General features: G+C 34.0%; 1 protein-coding gene across 23 annotated transcripts in view; it reads left to right on the forward strand.

The window, feature by feature from the left end:
• The window catches only part of CEP170 (centrosomal protein 170), a 92,942-nt gene that overhangs the window by 39,229 nt on the left and 31,993 nt on the right, over positions 1–21,720 (forward strand). For 14 of the 23 annotated variants that reach the window (XM_072927244.1, XM_072927243.1, XM_072927255.1 and 11 more), the window contains 3 exons: positions 5,462–5,938; positions 8,542–9,185; positions 21,327–21,476. In XM_072927244.1, coding sequence (XP_072783345.1) covers positions 5,462–5,938; positions 8,542–9,185; positions 21,327–21,476 — 1,271 coding nt within the window. The remainder of the gene's footprint in view (positions 1–5,461; positions 5,939–8,541; positions 9,186–21,326; positions 21,477–21,720) is intronic. The other 9 variants (XM_072927252.1, XM_072927259.1, XM_072927264.1 and 6 more) reach the window with 1 other exon arrangement.

Genomic DNA, 21,720 nt, shown 5'->3' on the forward strand with positions numbered 1-21,720 from the left:
AGACTTGAATTCTAAGAGATGGGGTAAGGTTTAATGAGGAGCTTGAACTGAGAGATTTATTTCTATTAAGCCAACTATAGACAATTACTCTTTATAGTCTCAAGTTAATAGGATTATTTCAATGTTACTGTATTTCTGCCACAACAGAAATTCACTAATGAAAGTTATTTGCAAACAGAGTAGAATAGCCTGGAAAACTTTGAAAAGAAAAATCCTTTCTACATTTTTCAGACATACGTAATGCTCTAATTCAATGATCCAGAGATCTACTAGTCTGTATTAAAATGAACAGTTGTGTGTAAACTTCTGGCATGACTTTATGCTGCAGCTGTTAAATGTTCATGTTATTGGCAGGTTTATTGGCTGTGTAATTATTATTATTGCCATATGTTACACTCTCACTTCCTAGGATAATGAAAACTGCATTCTCTGCTGATCTTATTTGTAGTTGTAGAATTTTATGTCATTTTTGCCTTTACCAGAAATCTAAGAAAAGACAGAAATAAGTTTTTAAGAAGACTTCAGGAATCTAAAGTAAATCTTTCCACTTGGTAAAAATTTTAATTCCAGCATTGCATGAGAATATGTCAGATTCAACATTCCTAGCATTTAAGAAACTGTGTCATTTTCAGGTAAAGCAGGCTGACAGTTACTTGAGAAATGCCAGTGTAATCAGTGTGTGTAGGAGGTTACACACATTCTAACATGTGATGCTTAATCAGCAGTATTAGCAGTTAAGTTCCTAGAAGTTTGTTCTAGAATTTTGATGAGTTTTGTCATGAAATATGTGCAAGTGCTGCATATAAGGCTTGCTTGGCAAAGCTCCTGTAGCAAATGTGCACAGTATGTCATGGAGAGCTTACAGAACTCTAAAGACCCATCACAGCAATACATTTAAGTAAGATTAGTTTTGTCCTTTTTTCACTGAAACTCCTTTAAAGCAGGTAGTTAAATGATTTATTATGAGAGATAGGGATTTATATACAGTACTGGTTTATATTTCTATTTTGAAAGAACAATTCTGATTTTTTTTTCATAAGACTGGTTATGAAAGCATTAAAAGACAAATATTTTCATATTCAATGCTAGGTGAATCATATGTATTTATTGAAATCTTGTCTTTAAATAAAAAAAGAAAAGTTTACTTCAGCTGCAAAGCAAAAAAACCCAAAAAACTAAAATGTAAGTGGGAAGTAAAAAGTAGGGATATGAAGAAAAAGGAAAAAAAGAAATTCTGTGAGTTAATTGAAAGCGCTAAATTCAGCTTCTTTTATTACACATACCATTGCACAGTGCCAAATAAAAAGCTAACATTGACAATATTTTGGGATATTGTGTAAATATGGCATTTTGGCTGTTTCTTATACCTACTGCTAATAATTATATTGCTTCAGGTTTACAGACATGTTTTACGGTGGAAGTGCTTTGTAAATTCCAGATCATTTTCTTTTACCAGTTTCATTCTTAAAATTGTATTTATAAGGCAGAAAGAAAACAGCATTGCTAAAAATCTGAAGATTGTGCAAAATATTTTCTGAGACTTTCTGTCATTGTAGATGATGATATACTACTATACAGAGGCAGTTTTTTGCATATCTGAATAGCACTGACATCTATGATTTTTCTTGTCCAGGTCAACAAGTAAAATGTTCAAATTCTGGCTACTTGTGTGTGTAACTTGAGAAATAAGACTTAAACCCAGAAAGTCCTAGAAAGTGTAATTGATTCTGCTAATGTCACAAAGTGAATGTTGCATTTCCAATGGTTATCTCTGAATAGAATAGAATAAATAGAAATCATTGAGGTTGGAAGATACCTTCAAGATCATCCAGTTGAAGCACCCATCCAGCACTGTAACCACTAAACCATCACCCAGTGCAACATCCAGATGCCTCTTGCACAGCTCCGCAGATGGTGACTCCACCATATCCCCGGGCAATCTGTTCCAATGCCTGACCACCATGACAGTGAAAAAAAATTTTTCTAGTGTATAATCTGAATCTCCCTTGTTTCAGTTTAAGGCCATTTCCTCTTGTCCTCTTGCTCCAGGCATTGTAGAACAATCCAGCTGCACCTCACTACTGGCACCTTCCAGGTGGTTGTAGAGAGTGATGAGATCCCACCCGAGCTTCCTCTCCTCCAGACTAAGCAAACCCAGTTCCCCCAGTCATTCCTCAAAAGACATGTACCCTAGTAAAGGATCTCTCTCTGAATCTCCCTTTGGTTAAGGCTGTGGTTTGCCAAATATTCCATAGTTTCCCTCCTAGCCTCTCCTAGACTCATTTCAATCATAGTATCATTGCACCTGGGTGGCAGCTACCAATTATTGCTTCCTTGCTTGCCTTGTAAAAACAGTTGCTCTGTTGTGTTTTGCCACTCAGGATCTTTGAAGAGTGAGAAGTCCCTTTTTACAGATAATCCTGCTACTTTTTCTGCCCCTTTTGTTTTAGTCTTGCCAGTTATAAAATCCCTTCAGTCCCTGAAGAGACTGAAGTTCACAACCTACCCAAAACTCACTTGCAATTGCCTTTCTTGCTATAAATATACTATGCTTTCTCTGGTTTAAAAATTATATAGCAGTGACAACCACTATCTTCAGTATTTGCTTGAAGGTTATCTCTTAAAGGTGTTGGTATTTAGTCTGATATATAATTTCCTTCATCTTAGCAGATGACGTTTTGTAGTAGGATTTCAAAAGTAAGGCTGTTTTATAAATCACTCTGTAATATTTAGAAAGCTGTAAGGACTTGCATTTGGAGTCTGTGAGAAAAATATTGAAGGGTGGTTCAGATCAGGATCTATATTAATTTTTTGCTTCATCATTTTCTATTTCTTATTCTAGTCAATTCTGATGTATTTAACTTTCCTAAAAATGCACTTCTGTGTACTAAAAAGTGCTTCTGTAGTTTTTAAGTCTGTTTTGGGAACACACCTATAGTCTAAAAAATATTTCTGACTGAAAATAGGATTTTTCTGTAACTAAAATTAACTTATATTTTAGATATTTTTATTTATATAATTGTTAAAAATTTTCTAATTTAGTAAAATTTACTACTTAGTTGTAGTTCAGTTTCTCGCTTCTTTTAATTAAACTCTCTCTTAATTTAGATTCAGGCTATATACTAGCATCTGTTTAATGAAAAATATTGGAATCAAATACTGTGCATATTATTACAGTATAAACAGTTAATTTGAAATGTTAAATTTGGTGTAGACAAGTTTCACACAAATTTTTTTATGACGTCCATCAATGCTGTCAGGCCAGTGTGGGAGATCCTGTCATTGCTATACATCTGATGCAATTTGCCTACTTACTGTCTTATTATTTTCAAAAGATGGTAATAAACCAGGTATTTCATAATTACTGAAAAATACCGTGTCTTGTGTGACCAGCAGAATGCTCCTGCCTTGCGCAAAATTAGAAATATTTCTCAAAACAAAGTATTAGCCAGTTGTCTTCTTTGAATGAGTGTTGAACACTATATCTGGCTTAATTATTGTCTACAGGAATTACATGATGTTGTCAACATGAAGTTCTGAGTAGAACCACGTGGGGGAAAAAAAAGTTGTCTGAATTGTTTGTGTGGTGGATGACTCTCCTTTTCGGTGACCGTGTTTCATATTTTAAGGATCCAAGCTCTATATTTGATCTTGCCAGAGCTTGATCCATTCCAGCTTGTTTATTACACGAAACAAATGGAGTGTTTACCTAAAGTCTAAGACCTCAAAGTGTGATTTTTGTTTATTTCTGTACATTTTCTATATCAACAGAGAAGATTTTTAATAACCGTCACATCAGTAAAATAGATTCATTCTGTATTGTGTGTCTGCTGGGATAAGTGTTTTCAGGAATGGTGTCAAAAAGGCATTCCTTTCCCAGGGAGAGGAGTAGTGAGGTGCTATTGTAGTACCTGATAACTCCCTCACAGACATAAGGTAGCTGATAGTGCAATGAAAAGAATTAGGTAGGAGATTCTTGAAATCCAACAGCACAATAGAAAAACCTGTCTGAGTTTTGAACATGTTTTGTATTTCTAGCAGCTACTGGTGGGAAAAAAATTAAAACTTGTTTGTTACCTGCATTGGAGTAATTTTAGCCAATGGCTATCCAAACATGGCAATAATAAAGAATGTGTACTGTTCTTGTTTTCATTCAATAACACCTTTTTGGTTTACTTTTCCAGGTATTATTCTTTCCCTTAGTTTATTTCTCTGTATCACACAACCTTTTTTTTTTTTATATTTTTAACTTGTTCATAAATCCTCACAAGAAACGTGCTTGTGAGGAGCAGCACAGGTGCATTATTCCATGCTTCATCCTTTACCCCTTAAATTCCTGACTTCAGTATAAATGGTTCTATTGCTATCTTGCTGCATAATAGTTTAATACACAAATACTTCCTCATCTGATGTAGGCTTGCTTTTTTTCAGTACCTAAAATCAATTAGTTGCAGTCTTAATTCTTTACTTGGCAGCTGAAAGGTATCTTAAACATCTTAATGTGGTCCATGATAAATTGCTTCAGAACTAATTCAGAATTCTTTTGCTGGAATCTATGTTGCTGTTGCTGCTAAGGTTTCTGTTACTTTTAGCACATCTCTGCACCAGGTATTTTGGCTGACTCAGTAGTTCATAAAATGCAGTCAGGTTTGTTTGTTTATAGGCACATTAGTACCTTTGCTGCAACCACAGGAAGTTTTAGCCTTCATTTAGGCTATACAGTGGAACTTGGAATTACTACCCTGTGCTTTTTCTACTTTCTCGTTTTAGCCAGTGAGAGTATGGCTTGCTAACATTCTGCATGCTTCCAGCTATTGTTCCTTTTTCTGTTCATCTACATACTATGGCAACAAGTAACATAAGAGGACATGACAATAGGATTTAGCTTGATTCTTTGGTTTTATCTTTTGTAGAAACACAGTCTTTGAATTCCAAAACACTTTCCAGTGCTTAGCAGTGTTTAACTTTTCAAGCCAGAATTAATGTTTATCTTGCATTAATGTGTGAATTATTTTTGTGAAGAATTTGGCCAAACAAAATTATGCTTTCTATCCACTGCAGGAAATGGAAGATCATTAGCTCTTGTTTTGGAAGCACTGTGATTGGATGTTTTTTCCAATAGATTGGAATTGTGATAATGATAATCTCAACAACTTTGCAATTTTTATTTGCTAGTTTTCCGTATTCTAAAAATATTTTGCATGCAGTTTGACAAATTCTAAATGAGCTTTTTGCCACTTTACACTTCTCAACAGCTGAAGTACAAACTGCCTTTTCATTCATACTTTTTATATGCAATTCTGGAACTATTTTTCCAGAGCTACAGTGCTCAATCTACTTCACAATCTTACTGTTTATTACAGAAGTTACTCAAGTGGCCTTTAAAGGAGTTGAGAAACTTCTTGAAGAGCCTGAAGTTCCCAAATATTGTGAAATCTGTTTTTTTTGTTTTTCCTAATAGGATGCAGCACAGATGTCAAGCAATCTGAGGAGCAATCTGCATCTGCAAGTGAAGAACTTTATCCTTTCTGCAGGGAGCCCAGTTATTTTGAAATCCCTACTAAAGAATGCCAGCAAGCTTCACAGGTAGCAGAGAGCCCTATTCATGAAATTCCCACAAAAGATACCCAAGGCTCCCACGCAGCAGCTTCAGGCCACGCTTCCTTTACCATTGAATTTGATGACAACACTCCAGGAAAAGTAAAGATCAAAGATCATGTGACAAAATTCACGTCGGAGCAGCGTCACAGGTCAAAAAAGCCTTCTTCCTCCAGTGGTCAGGACCTGCCAGGGCTTCAGACGGTGATGATGGCTGCTGAAAGCAAGGTAGCAGATTGGCTTGCACAGAACAACCCTCCGAGAATGATATGGGAGCCAACAGAGGAGGACTCCAAAAGCATTAAGAGTGACGTTCCAGTGTACTTGAAGAGGCTGAAAGGTAAAGTGAATAATTGCAGCTATGCTTAATTCTGAAAGCAGCAATTCCTCACCAGCATGCAGTCAGAGGATCCTTGAGCCCATGTGGAGTTCAGATCAAATCACAGATACTCCACACGTGTGCAAGGTTCTGGGCTGGGAAATTTTATTGCTGAATTTAGTCGTACAAAGAGCATAAGAAACCAAGTGCTGAATCATTTTACAATCAATATGCTACTTGGAGATGTTCTAGTGTGGCTGAAAATATCAGGTATTTAAACACTGATCTTGAAAAAGAAAAGGAAAAAAACCCAAAATTTAGTTAAACTATATATCTCATTTTTTCTCATGAAGTACTTTAAAAACATGAATTGCTTTTTAGAATCAAAACTCTGAAGTTCAATTTATGCCTTTAGCAACTTTCAATAGCATATCTTCTGTGGTTATTTGTGTGTTCTAAGAAAATAATTTATGGCAAAGAATACATTATGTACTCATTCTACTTATATAGAACATGTTTTGTGGAGTCAAGTTTGAGTCAGGAATCAGACATAAAGGAAGAGCTTCAATTTTTATACTCACCTTGTGGAGTATTGTATTCATATGAATGCTGCTGATGAATGGAGTTCCAGGTGATCATACATGTTAATTTATTGCAGACAGTAACATTTCAAATGAAATTAAATAACATGTTACACATGACAAGTGTACTTTCTCTTGAGTGTCACTTAATGGGATAGAGAAGCAGATAGTCTTGATTTTCAGATGAAGATTCCTGTACCATTCAAACTTTCATATTGAAAACTTCTGATGAACTTTTTCAAGTGTCTCTTATTTTCCACTTTTAATTTCAGCTGGTTAACCCTACAATTCTCATTTTCCTTGGCTCTGCAACAGTATCACATCTAGTTTGTAAGCCATCTGGGACTGGGTACAACATTCTTTGCCTTATTGATCAAAAGTCTGCTTTTTCAGGCTGACCCTTTCAAACAAAGCTAAAACTAAATTTCTGAAAGCAGAATTAGATTAATGTGCTGGCATAAAGATAATAGTATATTATTTCTTCTGGTATAAATCACATTCTTTGGCATTCATGTAAATGTATTATATTCATGAACATTCTTTAACATACTAGCCATGACACTTTGATCAATAGAAGGGGCTTTGTTTATAAGTCTTTTCCTGACAGAAACTCCTCAAAGTCTGATTAATTTTCATCTGAAAGGTGTGTAATTTATGGGATGCATATGGCCATAATAAATATCTGAATTTTGTAATCTTCTATGGCCTGTTTGTGTTGTCATTCATTAGTTGTATTTTTGGATAGTAAATATACCTAGGTGCTTTGAAAGTTTGATTTTTAAAAAAAACTCAAAAAACTCAAAGCTTTTCTTTTCTCCTTAGCTTTTTCTTATAGTATTTTTTACTGAAGTCCCACTGCTAAAATTAGACTCTATGACTTTCACTGTGATGTTGATACTGCTTTATTATTATTTGGAAATATGTGAATCATCACAGAATTTTTGTAGGCACTATTGTAACAAGTAGAAAATAGGAATGTAAATTGGGATTTCAGCTGTGTTTTCAGTGGTGTCAGTCTGATAAGTAAGATTAGCCAATATGTAATTATTTTTTAATTGAATAGTAGCTGCATATTCTAACTACATAAATGAGAAAACCTTAAAAAAAAACTAACTTCTTGAGAATCATAAATACAGAAACTGGACATTATATATATATGTATATAGAAGCAGAATTTGATCTAAAAGAGTTCAGAGAGGATTAAAGTGTTTCTTCCCAGTTACTGAGCTAAAACTTAGGAGCATTGATGCTTTCATTATACATGAGGTTGCTCTCTGTTAAATACACTTACTATGTGTAAGTATCCAGCCTTCCGTACATTTTCAAGTATCATTGCAAAGTACGTCTTTAGGTGTATGTATGATTTATGAAATATGTAATCCTTATTCATACATCTCAGAGTAGTTCGCGGAATGAATAAGTAATAACCATTTTACATGTACAAATCAGATGCTGAGCGGAGTGAATTATGGAAAAACTCATTGCTCTTCTTGGAAAGAGTAATAAAGAATTCAATCCAAGTTTAAGTAGACATTTCTCATGATAAACTGTTGTAAATGTGAGAGGAATCCAGCAATATAAACTGTGGCTCATTTTCCAGTGTCGGAAGGCCTTTATTCAGGTTTTCTTTTTCCTCTTAACTCTGCCTGGAATGTGTCACTAGCCATTTGTAATCAACTGGCTCTGTAACAAAACTGTTATAATTCAAAAACATACTATAGTACAGCTGGTAAAATACTGGCTTTTTTATGTCACTGATCAGTATTCACAGATGAGAATACTGGGGAAAGGATACTTCAAATGCAGTGCTGTTACTGATCAGCTTCTAAAATGTTTCATTGTTTGACTTGTAGCAAGTTGATTGCATTTCTAGGAACTGTACCAAATTTGCAGAGCCAGGTACTGTAAGCTGTTGGAGTTTAAACAGAAATCCACTTTGAAATAATTTCCTTCCTAGTTTGCTTCTTTGCTTTTTTTGTTGGTGTAATGTTGGGGTCTTTCTTTTGTTTCACTGTGCTGAATATTGTTTTGCTTTGCTTGTAGGGAATAAGCATGATGATGGCACACAAAGTGATTCAGAAAATATTGGTGCACATCGGCATTACAGTAAACGGGCAGCACTTGAGGAACACTTAAGGCATCATCATACAGAGCTGAAAAAGTCACACCAGAAAGTCCATTCCACAGAAAAGCAGCAAGAGCAAGCTGGCTTGAGTCAGACTGCCTTTATGATTGAGTTTTTTGATGAAGACCATCCTCGCAAGAGACGTTCTTACTCTTTTTCTCAGAATGTAGGAGCTCTATGTCCAGAATCTCCATCTCCGACATCTCACGCACGAGCTGAAAGAGTGAAACCTGCCTCAGGAGAGAAAGTCCCTTCACCTGTGCAAGCTAGCTCATCACATCACAGAGCAGTACATGCTGTTCATGCCAAACATCTAAACCAGAAATCAGAAGAACCCTCTGCTGCATTACCTGCCTTACAAGCTGCATTGTTAAGGAGTTCAGGAAGCCTTGGCCACAGGCCTAATCAGAACCAGGAGATGGACAAAAAGTTGAAGAGCCAACATATTTCTGCTGCAACTGAAAAGGACAATGAGGATGACCAGAGTGACAAAGGTACTTACACTATTGAGTTGGAAAATCCCAATCCTGAAGAAATGGAAGCCCGCAAAATGATTGACAAGGTGAGAAACCTGAAATGCATTCTGGTGTTACGAGTGTTATGGGATGTGTGGGCAGCTCTCTACCACTTTAGTTCTGCTTATTTAAGCTGCTGCAATAACACAAGTTTTTAAACCAGTCTATAATGTTGAAATATGAAATGTTGTAAGAGCAGCAGCAGGGTTTGGTTAACATTATTCCTTGTTTCATACTGCTGTTGTCTTAAAGTTTGGTAGTTTTAATGTGTTTCCAAAAGATTTCAATACTGAAAAAATACCAGGTACCAAAAATCATTTACCTGGTATTTTTATGAGGGTTGTTTATGTTCCTGTGGAAATATTCACTTGTTCTTGAAAGCCTTTTGTCTCTAGTTTTCATTACATAAATTGGTTGCATCCCAATTATCATATAGATATAGATCACAAATGTTTTCTATACTTATTTAAAAAGTATATTCAGTAACAGTAACTTAAATTTCATTGTCAGCTATAATGAGTAAGTATAAAAATGCTTTGATTTTCCAAATGTATGGAATGGTTTTTATATGCTAGCAATGTAAAATGTCTTAGTTTACTTATTGGTAACAATAGAAATATCAATAACAATACAAATAATATTTGCAGTTTAAAAACTGTAAAGAATAACTGTTCTTTGGATTCAACAGGAAGCTATGGATAGCAGAAGCTATGTTTAATCATGTTGCTTAACATGGCTTGATTGGATTTTTTTTCTGTTTTCTTGTGTTTTCCTAGGTAATCTATTATGGTAGAATTCCTGCATCCAATTCTAGTCTAGGATTTTGCTAATTTAACAGGAATTTCATCACTTACTTTTTTGAGAATTATCTAAGGATTCATTTGCATGTCTAAAACTTTTCAAAGCTGAACAAACTCATCAATACATTTAGAATTAATTTTAGCTAGTGTTGAAAACTGTTTTTTGCAAGACAAACTAGCTTCACTGGTTTAATTTTGTAAAAAAATTCTGAAGTAGTGGGGAAATGGGACATTTTATTCTAGATGGTTTTTTTTAAGAAAAAGGTGATTATGGAGCATTTGGAAACAGGGATTAAAGTAAAGGGTGTCACCTTCAACAAAATGATAAGATAGTAGTTTCTCCTCTTATGGATTCTGAAAAGGAAACTTTTGATTTCTTTGAATCAATATTCAAAAAACAACTGGGAACTAAAAGCATTCCAAATGAAACAAGTAAATATTAAAGAACTACAAATTTCTCAATTTATTCTCAAATTATAAATCTTCAAATAAATCACATCAGAAAATTTGTAAGTTGAGTTTTAGCTAAATATAGTAGTTCAACAGGACTTTTTGTGAAACCACACAAAGTAATAACATTTGGAAATAGACAGTTTTTGTACTTGATAAAAATGTTAATACTGTCTAATATTTATAATCATAAAATATGCTGAGTTGAAAGGCACCCATTAGGATCATTGAGTTAAACTCTCGGCCCTACATAGGACATTCCAAGAATCACACACTGTGCCTGAGAGTGTTAATAAAATTTCAACTTTTTTGTAGCCTTCAGTACCTGTTCAGATTATCTAAAGTCAGTTCTTCGTTTGAAACAAATCTCTCCTGTTACAGGAGAGATTCAGGAACAGGAAGTGAGTGGAAGCCTTAAATATGATAGTGAAGTATTGCTTAGTACTCTTAGTGTTATATAAAGGCTTTTGGGTATCATAAATTTCCCTTACTGCTAACTTTAAATGTGTCACCACTAGGTATTAAAGATTTACTATGAAGTAAAGCGGAGATGTTTTTTCTTCAAGGTCTTCTGTATCATTTCACTTAGTATCTGTGTTGAAATCTTATGAACACTATATTTTACACCCAATTCAAAGAGCCCTGCTATGCAATTCTTATTTGATTTGGTAATATGAAGTAGTATGATACTCTTTTTATGAAGTGTAGAAAAACAGCCAACAAAGAAAATCTAAACCAAATGGAAGCCAAAATTTTGTCCTCCAGCTGAGATCAGCTTTGCTTCCCTCCTATTTTAAATTGCTAATGCTTTGGATAATCTTTATTTTGCCAAAGGAGGGTGAGGTATAAGACAAGGACTTTTGTTAGCCTGTTGACTCCTGTGCTTCTTTATTGAGGATTTAAGAGAGTTATTGGTATACATCTTATCAATTATTTCAGTATAACCACTCTCATTATTGGCAAGTCAGTCCTTTTTCTGAGTACTTACTATGCCTGCTTACTTGAGTCATTTAAGTGTGTCTCTTGGGTCCAAAGTTTAATTGAAATTCGAGAGTGTAATTTTCTAGGGCTGGGATGAAAATGCACTACAAATGCAATGATCATTTTCTAAAACATTTGCACAAATAATGCATTCTTCTCAGTAGCAATTTACATTAGAATGGTGCTAAAATCTATGTGTGGTTTACCCGAAAAATTTTCAATGCAATAAAGTGCTTCTGGGTTTGGATATTTTCTCCCTTTTATTGGAGGAAAGGATGAGATTGACCAAAGTGTGACTCATTCTTAGCCTTAGTCTTCTCTTTTCTCTGGAAAGAAACATAAGAGCAAACCACAATGCAAAAGTAGTATTAACTTCTAAAAAATCAAGGTGAGAATATTAATGCTTCTTTACATTAAGAATCCAAGAGAAACATGCAGGAAGTCAAAGTTAAAATTCTCAGAAAAAGAATTGAAAACACCTATCTCTCTGTGTAATTCTAAGAAAAGAGGAGTAAAAATCTTAATGTTGAGCTATATTACTTCCTTCGAAAGTACTATTTTTGCTTAGTGTAGCCTTTTGCTAAAGATTCAAGGAAATAGTCTCAAGATGCTTGTGTGAAATGATTTTAAAAAGCCAGAAACTAAGCTTTCCTGCTTATTCAGCATTTTTATTTCATGTAGATTGCTAAGGATCCAGTTGTTCCTCTGGTGCTCTTTCAGCCTCTAAGAAAAAAGTACTGTCACTATAGCAGAAAAGGAGTAGAATAGCAAATGACAGAGCTTTTATTTCTCAACCATTGTAAAGCCTGACTTTTGAGAATGTGAGAAAAATGCATTATCAGAAAGAAAGAGGAAAACATTTCATAAGTAACAGACAAAAGCTTTTTAATTTTTATTCTTTCTTCTAACAGAGAGGGGTAATCACATATCTACAGTCATGACTGTCTTGGGGTGAATGTCTTCTACTTACCTAAAATGCAAGTTTTCAAATACATTATAGCTTGTGTCTTATACAACTTTCAAAGATTCCTTTTAAAAAAGATTTTATTTTAAGATTTAAAAATACAGTACATATGCACATAGTTTTCAATTGTAAATGTTAAAAGAAGATGCAAGTAGAAATTTATGGTTATGTCTTAATGTTCTTTATGAATAGAGAATACTTGAAAAATAACACTAAACTTTGCTTCCTAAAAGTCCTTTCATTAGTCAATGGTATCTCAGGTGTTCAAATGTCACTTAAATTCATAGAGGAGAATGAACTGGTTAGTAGTCTATGGTTTAGAAAATAAATATATTAATAACATGAGAAGAAAAATAGATGAGGGATCTCTTTTTATACATGTAGAGCTCTTTTTAAAATTGCCCTTGAGAGCAATTTCATTAATGTTGTAAGAAAGCAAGCTGCTCTTGTATACCATAAAGCCTACCTTGAACATACGTGTCATAAAATATCCTCTACTCAAATAGCATCAGAAAGACACGACTTTTTCTAGCAGAATAATGGTCTTATTGTTGCAACTAACAGCTAAGTACAAAACGAAAGAAATACAGGATCTTGATTTAATTTAGAACATGTTTTCAGTGTTAAGTTTACCATATAAAATGCATGAGTAAATGGGACACAGTGGTAGGATTTGTTTTTCCTTTACATCCAGCCTTTACGCTCTTTAGATAGATTCAATGCTTTCTTCTGTTAGCACGTAGCAATTGCTTTCTTCTAATCTCTGAGTTGTAAATTTTCTATCCATTTTATGTTTTTTAACTAAATCTATCTATTAGAAGAAAGTTATTCTCAGCAGTCATGTCACATTAAAAAATCTTCATAGGCCACAGCAAAGGTAAGTCTGCCAGTGGATGAAAGAAAGAATTTTAAATGATGCTTCTGCAGTTCAGACAAAATTATCATGCTAATGCCTTTCCTTTTTCAATAAAGCAAAGTACTGCCAGTAAGAAATATTAATAAATGAATGTGCAAATAATTCTGCATGTGTTTGGAATATTAAATACTTTGAGGCTATTGCAGTAAATAAAAAGCAACTCAATGTGTTTTTTCCAAGTTCTTTGGGGGTTTTCTTCAGGGCTCTTTTTCTGTTTGTTTTGTGTAGGGTTTTTTGTTGTGTTTCTTCTTCAGCCAGTTTCATTTTAGGGTATTTAAAAATTGAAATATTTTGTAGAACTTACTATAGCACATGTAAGCTCTTCTATACATGTGTGGGAAGGGATGGAATAGAATTGAGGCTATATGAGTGTTTCAAGTCCTGTGAGAACCAGGAAACTGGAATGTTATAGCAGTTCATATGCATACGGAAGCATTTGGCTTAAAATTTTCTTTGGTCCCCAGACTTTTTACTTGATTTATGTTATTTTCATTTACATTTCCTAACAGATAATTGATTTTTTCATCAGCAAAGTAAATGTAGATAGCAATTTCCACTGATGCATTCTATTTCCAAATAGAAGTCTTGAAAAAATGTATCAAAATCAAACCTCAATCCATCCTGCCACCTTCAGTGACCATGCCGTGACTTTGTTTTTAGTGCAAGCTCCATATTCTAGATGTTTTAAACTCTTTATTTATATAGATAGATAGGCTTTAATAGCAGTGATCTTGTTTTTAATGTGCAGTCTATCACCTTAAATTTTATTTGATTACATACTGTGCAATGAGTATACATAAAATCTTACTCTGTTGACACAATCATGAGAGAGAGATTCTTCTTTCCTCTTCAACATTTTGGAATAGTAATTATGGAGGGAAAACTGTATCAGTGTTCACTGTAGACAGCAGGTTTTCCAATTTTATTTTCTAGATCTTTCTGCTCATGGCGATACTTATTTGTTTGGTTTGACGCCTTTTTTTTTTTTTTTTTTTTGAGTATGGATATGAATGGGAATCTGTTCTAAAAGATGATTATTATAAAATGGAATCTCCTTATTCTTTTTATTCCCAGGGTATATCTGTTAATACCACATTATAATAATGGCTAACATGTTTTTAGTGTGAAGGAGTGTTTACTTTTGAATGATTTATTGTTGTGTTTTTAAGTGTTCATAGAGTTTGTATACCAGATCTTGTCTTCTTTGTTACAAAAGTTAAAAATTTTTCAATAACCTTGCAGATTGTGATTGTTATAATTCCACTGGTTATGGAGTTAACATACAAGTTATGGAACTGCTCTCAGCAATTTTTTCAGTATTATAAATGGAAAAACTGCCTGGAAAGAATCAATGGGTAGGGAGTAAGTTAAGACAAAAAAAAAATCTCAGTATGTTTCAATGACTGTTTAAGGAACCAAAGTAAATGTATCTATTTTCAGAAAATCACTTTCAGGTTTCCTGTCTTTTCACACTCTGGGTTTAGTTGCTTTTACCATTGCTTCAGCAGTTTCTTTGAGAGAAATGCCTTGAGCCCTACAGAGTGTCTTGTTTGCAGAATGGCTATTTTATGAGTACAGTGCTGAAAAAGCAGTACTTTTAAAGACTACTTTAATCCTATCCAATCATCTCAGTTTATAAATTTTGTCAAGAGCGCAGAGGATGTTTATAACCTTTTTTTCTTATAAGGAAAAGAGTTTTACAGTCTCTAAACTTGCTGTTTCCTTTTTAATTTGGAATCCTAAAGAAAATTAATTCTTCACAGTAGCAAACAGGGACAAAATACATATGCATATAAATATGTAACTGGTGTCTGGTCAGAGGAAGCTCTTAGACTTGGCATGTTGATCCATTTCATTTGCTTGTGTGGCTTTTTTTATACCAGTGTCTTGCATCTGATTCTATAACTGATATAGAGTTAAAATGACGTAAAGAGCTTCTGTGAAAATCCATGCCTATTCTGAGACATGCCCTGCACAGAACACAGTCTGTTTGCCTAGAATGCCCAGGATAACTGCCAAGAACAAGCAAAAACTATTGAAATGAAATTCCTCAGAAGCAGCTTGGTTAAACACACTTCATGTAGTAGCTAAACACAAAATGAGCTGAGGCATTGTACTCTTATCTCACATTGTGAAAATGAGACAAAATGTTTGCCTTTTGTCTTTTCTCTGTGGCCAATAACTGACTTTTAAGGACCAATTTACTATGTGTTATGAATGCCTGAACTACCTTCTGTGGAAGGATTGTCAGGAGCTCAGTCTGAGCACCAAATGCAGCGTTACTGCCATGATCTGCGGAGACGATCTGAAGCCCCTTCCATTTCCTTGTTCTATGGAATCCTCTTTTATCATCAATCAGTCTTACTCTGAGTGTGGTTTATTTACAATTTCTTCTTTCTCAGTACACCCAAACTGTGCTCAAATCCTGAAATCCTGCTTGTATTTCCAAAATTATACTTATTCCCTTTTTTTTTATGTATTTGGGTTTTGCTGGTCTGACTCTATTAGTTTACAGCTCAGTTTCTGAAATCTACTTTTGACTTCTGTGACAAATATGCTTATCATCTTCCTTTCCCCTAAAAGGTTATGAAACACAATTACTATCACAATTTACATTCCCATCACTTAACAATGACAAATACCTTATTTCAAATTAAATAATTTGTTCCTTGTTAATTTTGCCATGATCCTTCTTTAGTGCCCTGTGCAGTGTAGCCCCTTGTTCCTTACCATTGCTTTGCTTTGTTTTTATTTTTTTTAACTGTTCATCTTAGAATTCCCTTGTCTCTTTCTTATCATTTAGTTTCATTCTGTTCGTTGTAAGCAGATTGCCTACACTGAAATTAATAGCATTCATATAATGATCTTTTAAAAATATGTTTCTAGGTTACATCCCTGACTGTTCTTAGGATCTAAAAGAATAGCAAAAGAGTTATTGAAATAATATTACTTTTCAAATGCCATCATTTTTTAATAGGAATTGCAGCTAGAATTCTTAATAGTTATTTGTTGGTTTTCTGTTAATTTTATCGATGGTATTGGTAAATAGTATATATCCTTTTCATTAAGATTTCAGCAGTAAGATTACTGGAGAAACTTTGTAAAATAAAAATTTTAAAACCAGATAGGATCCTTTAGATTTTTCCATTCTAATATACATAATTTGCTGAAACTGAGTGAACATAACTATTAGAAGTCTCAAATTATACTTTTTCCATTTATATCAGTAACTTCAGTAATGATTTCGATAAGCAACTAGCTCTGTGGTCATTAAGTACTGAATAATTATAGTATTGTAGAACTGCAGTTCTACAATAAAGAATGGATTAAGTTCTACAATGGTTGGATAAAGAATTTTGACAATTACTGGTTAATACAGATAAGGTTATATTCTCAGACTATTGGAAAAACTGTTGCAGCTATAAAGTGATGACATTTGTCAAAATCCTCATTACATTACAATTGTTTTGCCATTAGTTAGTGCATATTTTCCTTCTGTATTTTTTTCAGGGCAAGTTTGTATTCCAGCAAGAAACAAGATAGTGCTTTGAGGCTTGCTATAGTTTTAGCCTGCTGTTTTGGCCCTTTGTTACTGGGTGAACTGCAGAATGTAAATGGATTATCATAGGGGATCTTTGGAGTACTTACTTCACTGCTTTGAAATGGAAAAGTATGTGTCAGGAGCTCACCTTTTCTCTGCTGCTTTGAGATACTTGGGACTTTCTCAAAACTTTGCACTAGGAGACCTGAGATGCTGAGTTATTATGTAAGATTACTATGTTATTATGGAGCACAAAATCACATAAATTGGAAAGGACCTGAAAAGGAGATGTCTAGTCCAACCACCTGCTTAAAGAAGCTTTGAGGTCAGCCAGGTTGCCCAGGATTTATCTATTTGGGTCTTCATGCCCTACATGGGCAGAGACTAGGCAAACTTGCTTGACTGTCCTCAGAGTGAGAAAACTTTTCTTCATACCCTCTCTCATCTGACATGAGTTGTCCCTTGTCCCCCTGCAGTGTAGCACTGTGAAGAGTCTGGCTGTCATCTTGGTATGCTCCCCATTGTACTTGGGGGGCTGCTGTTAGGTAACCCCAAAGCCTTCCCATCTCCAAAGGGAAAAAATGCAGCTTCCCCAGTCTCTCCCCATACATGAAATGCTCTAATCTTTGCCATCTTGGTGGCCTCTGCTAGGATTTTGCTAATTTAACAGGAAATACATCACTTACTTTTTTTGAGAATTATCTAAGGATTCATTTGCATGTCTAAAACTTTTCAAAGTTTTAGACAAAGTTACCTAGTTAGACAATGTATCTCCTGTATCACCTGTTAATGCATTTGCTTAAGGGGCTGGCTGGATTGCAGGTTAAACAAAATTACATCAAGAGCATTTCATAGACAGGTCTTAACTTTCTACAGCATGTCGTCATTCCCGTGCCACTTAAAATGTCCTGATTTGCAATGAAAATTGTTTCATGCTTCATAACAACAAAATAATTATTTTTAAACACCACCACCACAGTTTACACACCATGTTTGTGTCTGTTCTACATTACAGCCATGTGGCATAAACCCTGCAGTTTGGTGGGGTGTCTAGGTTCTTCTCTGTCAGTCAACTTTCAGGGTTTCTGTGAAAATTTTCATCCTGGTTTTTGTTCTGTAACTTCATGAAGCTTGAAACAACCAGGATGGAACAATGTAATCTTCCTGCAAAAATATAATTTCAGAAAAATAAACAATAGAACAGAGCAGGGCAAAAAACTTTTAGCTTTCCAGAATTGTTGCTTATAGGAAGCAGATACCTTAGACATACCTTTCTCTGGTTGTTTCAGTTTTAAATTACATCTGTTAAAAAAAATGCATTAGTGTTGTTGTTTTTTTTAATATTTCTAGTAATTGTTCTTTGTATTTATTTATTCTTTTTACATTACTCCTCATTCCCCAGATTCTATTAAAAAAAAAAAAAAAAGGCAAAATCAGAGTCCTGTGAAAGTTCCTGTTGTTTACAGTGCTATTTAAAAAGGGCAAATTATTTAGGAAACTCTTTTTGCATTGACAGCCGTGTGGTGGATATGTGTGATTTGTGATGGTTAGTCCCATACATAGAATTATTTTACCTCCTTTATCAAAAATAAAGTCTTGCTTCTTAATTTTTCAAACAGCTCAATGTGTCCAAATCTGTATTGTATGTATATTGATTGCAGAACCTGGCTTCATCTTTTTCTTCCCCAAAACACAGTTAATAAAAATATATTTCATAGTTGCTTCTGAAAAATACAAGTTTTACAGAAGAAACTTCAGTCTTTCTAAATAGATGAGAGATGCAGAAATATGTGTCATTAGCATTTCCTCAGAATTCTCCTGGTTTGATTAAGTTACCTCCTAGGCCTTCCTTAAATGACTTTGCAGTCATGAAGGCATTGAAGAGCAGAAACATCTAAAGAATTGACAGCCTTGAAAAATGTAATGTAGTATTTGTAGGAAGATACAAGTCTCTCTCCATTCAGGCTTCAGTCACAACAGCCCACTCTTTGCACACATACAATATTGTAACAGCCCAGAAAGTACAAATTGCAATTTCTAGATGGTAGAGAGATGATTTCTAGCAGAAACATTCAAGCTATTTCATGGCTATTTCTGTTGAGGGTATATTCTCATTATTTGATAAATGGAGTATATGAAATTCTGATAGTATTACTTCTCTGCTGGTGTGTGACAGGTGTGTAAGTAATGATCTACATTTTGTCAAATACTTGTGTTGTTTTATTTTGTGGATAATTTTATTATTTAAATTCTTAACTATGTGCTATTAACAATCTTTTAAAGAGTTTTTTCTATAACACAAGTCTGAAATTTAGTCTTTAGGCTACATCACGCTTACATGCATCTCTTCTTTCTTGTGAGAAGAGGAGCTTTGTAGTTGTATAGCAGTGGAACTTAGGACAGGTGCATACACACATCAAATGTAGAATGACATCTCAGTACAAAAATATACTTTTATTGAAGAAGATGTTTTACTTGACAGAAGTTTTGCTTATCTTTTCTGATATCCGTACTGTGGATAGAGAAGGAACATTAGGAGTGCTATGACTTGGGTCTTAATGATATTCATATTACCTTTCACAGAAAAAATATAGGCAATATTCAAATTTGGTTTTGCAGTAATTTCAGTAATAGAAGAAGAATAACAAAATTTGCTTAAATATGAGGTCAGTACTAGAAAAGGTAAGACTGAAAGAAGCATTATTTCTGATACAAGTAAAGAAATTTGACATGGTAAATGAATGTACTGTCAGATAAAAGGAAGCAATTTATAAGCGTCAGTTTGTTGCTGTAGTCCCAATTAGATATGGAAGTGTGGAATTCATATTGTCCTTCTGGTGCTTATGTGATAGTACCAGAATTTAGCTTCATTTAAAATAACATATAAAATTCTGTAATCAATGAAACTATGATACACAAAGAAAAAAGTTTTGCAGAATAGTGATATATTCAAAGAAAGGTGTCAGTGGACGTTAACTGGTATTTATCTTCAAAAATTGCAACAACTGTACAAATCAAAAGTATATCATGAAAGCAAAAATTTAAGCTTTAACGCTCAATTTTTATAAAAAGAAAACAAATGTTTTGTATATACTGTTAAGCAACTTCTAATCGAGAGACTCTAGATAGGATTTATGTATAATTTGAAAATTCAGGAAACGCTGCCTGAATTTTAAGATGTCAGGAAAGCAGGCTTTTCTCATGAGAGCAAAAAGCAAATCCAGTGCATTTGAGAAAAATTCCTCAGGTCTAAATGTAGTAATGCTGTAGCAAGGATTTCCTGTACAGTTAGCATAAGGAGTTGATTGGCAGGGTGCTTAACGATTATGTTTCTCTTTGTCTGCTTCTCAGAAGCTGACAACATTATGGTTTGTGGCCATCTAGTGGTGAATCCATTTTGAAGACACTAACCTTGTTCAGAATTGTGATAAACCAGTTCTCTAGCTTTGCTGTGCAAAACTGAATTGCAGCACACTTTTGGAGAAAAAAGAATTCTGTACACCTTTTCTTATTTTGCTCTAGTAGTCTTGTTGCAGGAGGATATCATCTGTGAAGATGACAAAACAATTTTTGATGTTAACTCTTAATTTTTGGCAGCCAGTTTTAATGTGTATGGGAGGTTCATTTTATTCTGTAATTTTTGATGTCTAAGCCCGTAGTAGTACAGTAGTGAATTTATTTCTTAAACAGAAATTTGCAAATTTTATAAGTTGCATGTTTCCAAGATACAGATATTTTCTAAAATGTCTTTGATTATACCTTAATTCTGAAAGCAATTCATAATTCCCAGTTTTCTGTGACTCATGAGAAATTTGACAAACAGTATGGTGGTTTTCCTGCTAAAGTTCTAATTACTAAATTGCCTTAGTAATAATCTTTTTCTGGTATATTTTTCTGAGCAATGTTTTAAAATGTCATAGGAAAATTATTCTGGCATAAACAGAAGAAATTAATACAAGCACCATTAGGAAATAGAGTAGTAAAAGAACTATACCAAGTCATGTCTTGGATGAGTCTACATGATTCATGAGACCTGGTGGACTTTTAACATCTGCCAAGTCTCTAACAGTTTAAACACTGACATTTTGTTTGTATTAGGGAAATAATTCAATAAGCATATTAATAGCAAATGCAAGAATTTGTATTTCTTACTCTCATTAGATAATAGCAAAAATCTGAACATCTGGTGATTCTAGTTTTTGGGTTTTTTCCTTAACTGGTAAAATGGGTTCTGCAATTATTTTGCTTTTATATTTTGTTCCTTTCATCAAAGTGTCATTTTTTCATATCTGACCATTCCAACTAGCAGTTCTTTGAATTTTCACAATGTTGACATAGACTTCCACATTTTTTTAAATTATTGCTGTAGATTTTTTTCTATTTAATTTGTAGATTTCACTAAGGTGACAGATAAGCATAATACAATAAAACGTATTTATACTCACTATCCAGCATGCCACCATCCATCCATTAACATTGAACATTGTATCAGCATGGTATTGGGTTAATGAATGTAATGGTTTGTTTCATTTTCAGGTATTTGGAGTGGATGACAGCCAGGATTATAATAGGCCTGTTATCAACGAGAACCAGAAAGATTTAGTAAAAGATTGGGCTATAAATTCTGCTACAGTAGTGCTGGAAGAAAAAAGACCACTGAGTACAACTGGATTTCTTGACACAGAGGTAGAATTTAATTTTTGACGGTCTTCTTTTTTCTTCCACTAAAAAAGAGCACTAAGAACTGACCAGTAAGTGTTAAACAGGAAACAAAATCTCGCCTGCAAAAGATTAACTCAGATCTATAAGTATTTCATTTCTTCTAGGCCTTTATTGCATCATCAAAGCTTCTCTGTCAGAGGCAGGTGTAATTCATTGCCGGAGGTGTTTTAAAACTTGGCTACTTTTCTATGTGCACTGACACCAGTGT

Source organism: Taeniopygia guttata, chromosome 3 (assembly GCF_048771995.1).
Source record: "Taeniopygia guttata chromosome 3, bTaeGut7.mat, whole genome shotgun sequence".
Lineage (NCBI taxonomy): Eukaryota > Metazoa > Chordata > Aves > Passeriformes > Estrildidae > Taeniopygia > Taeniopygia guttata.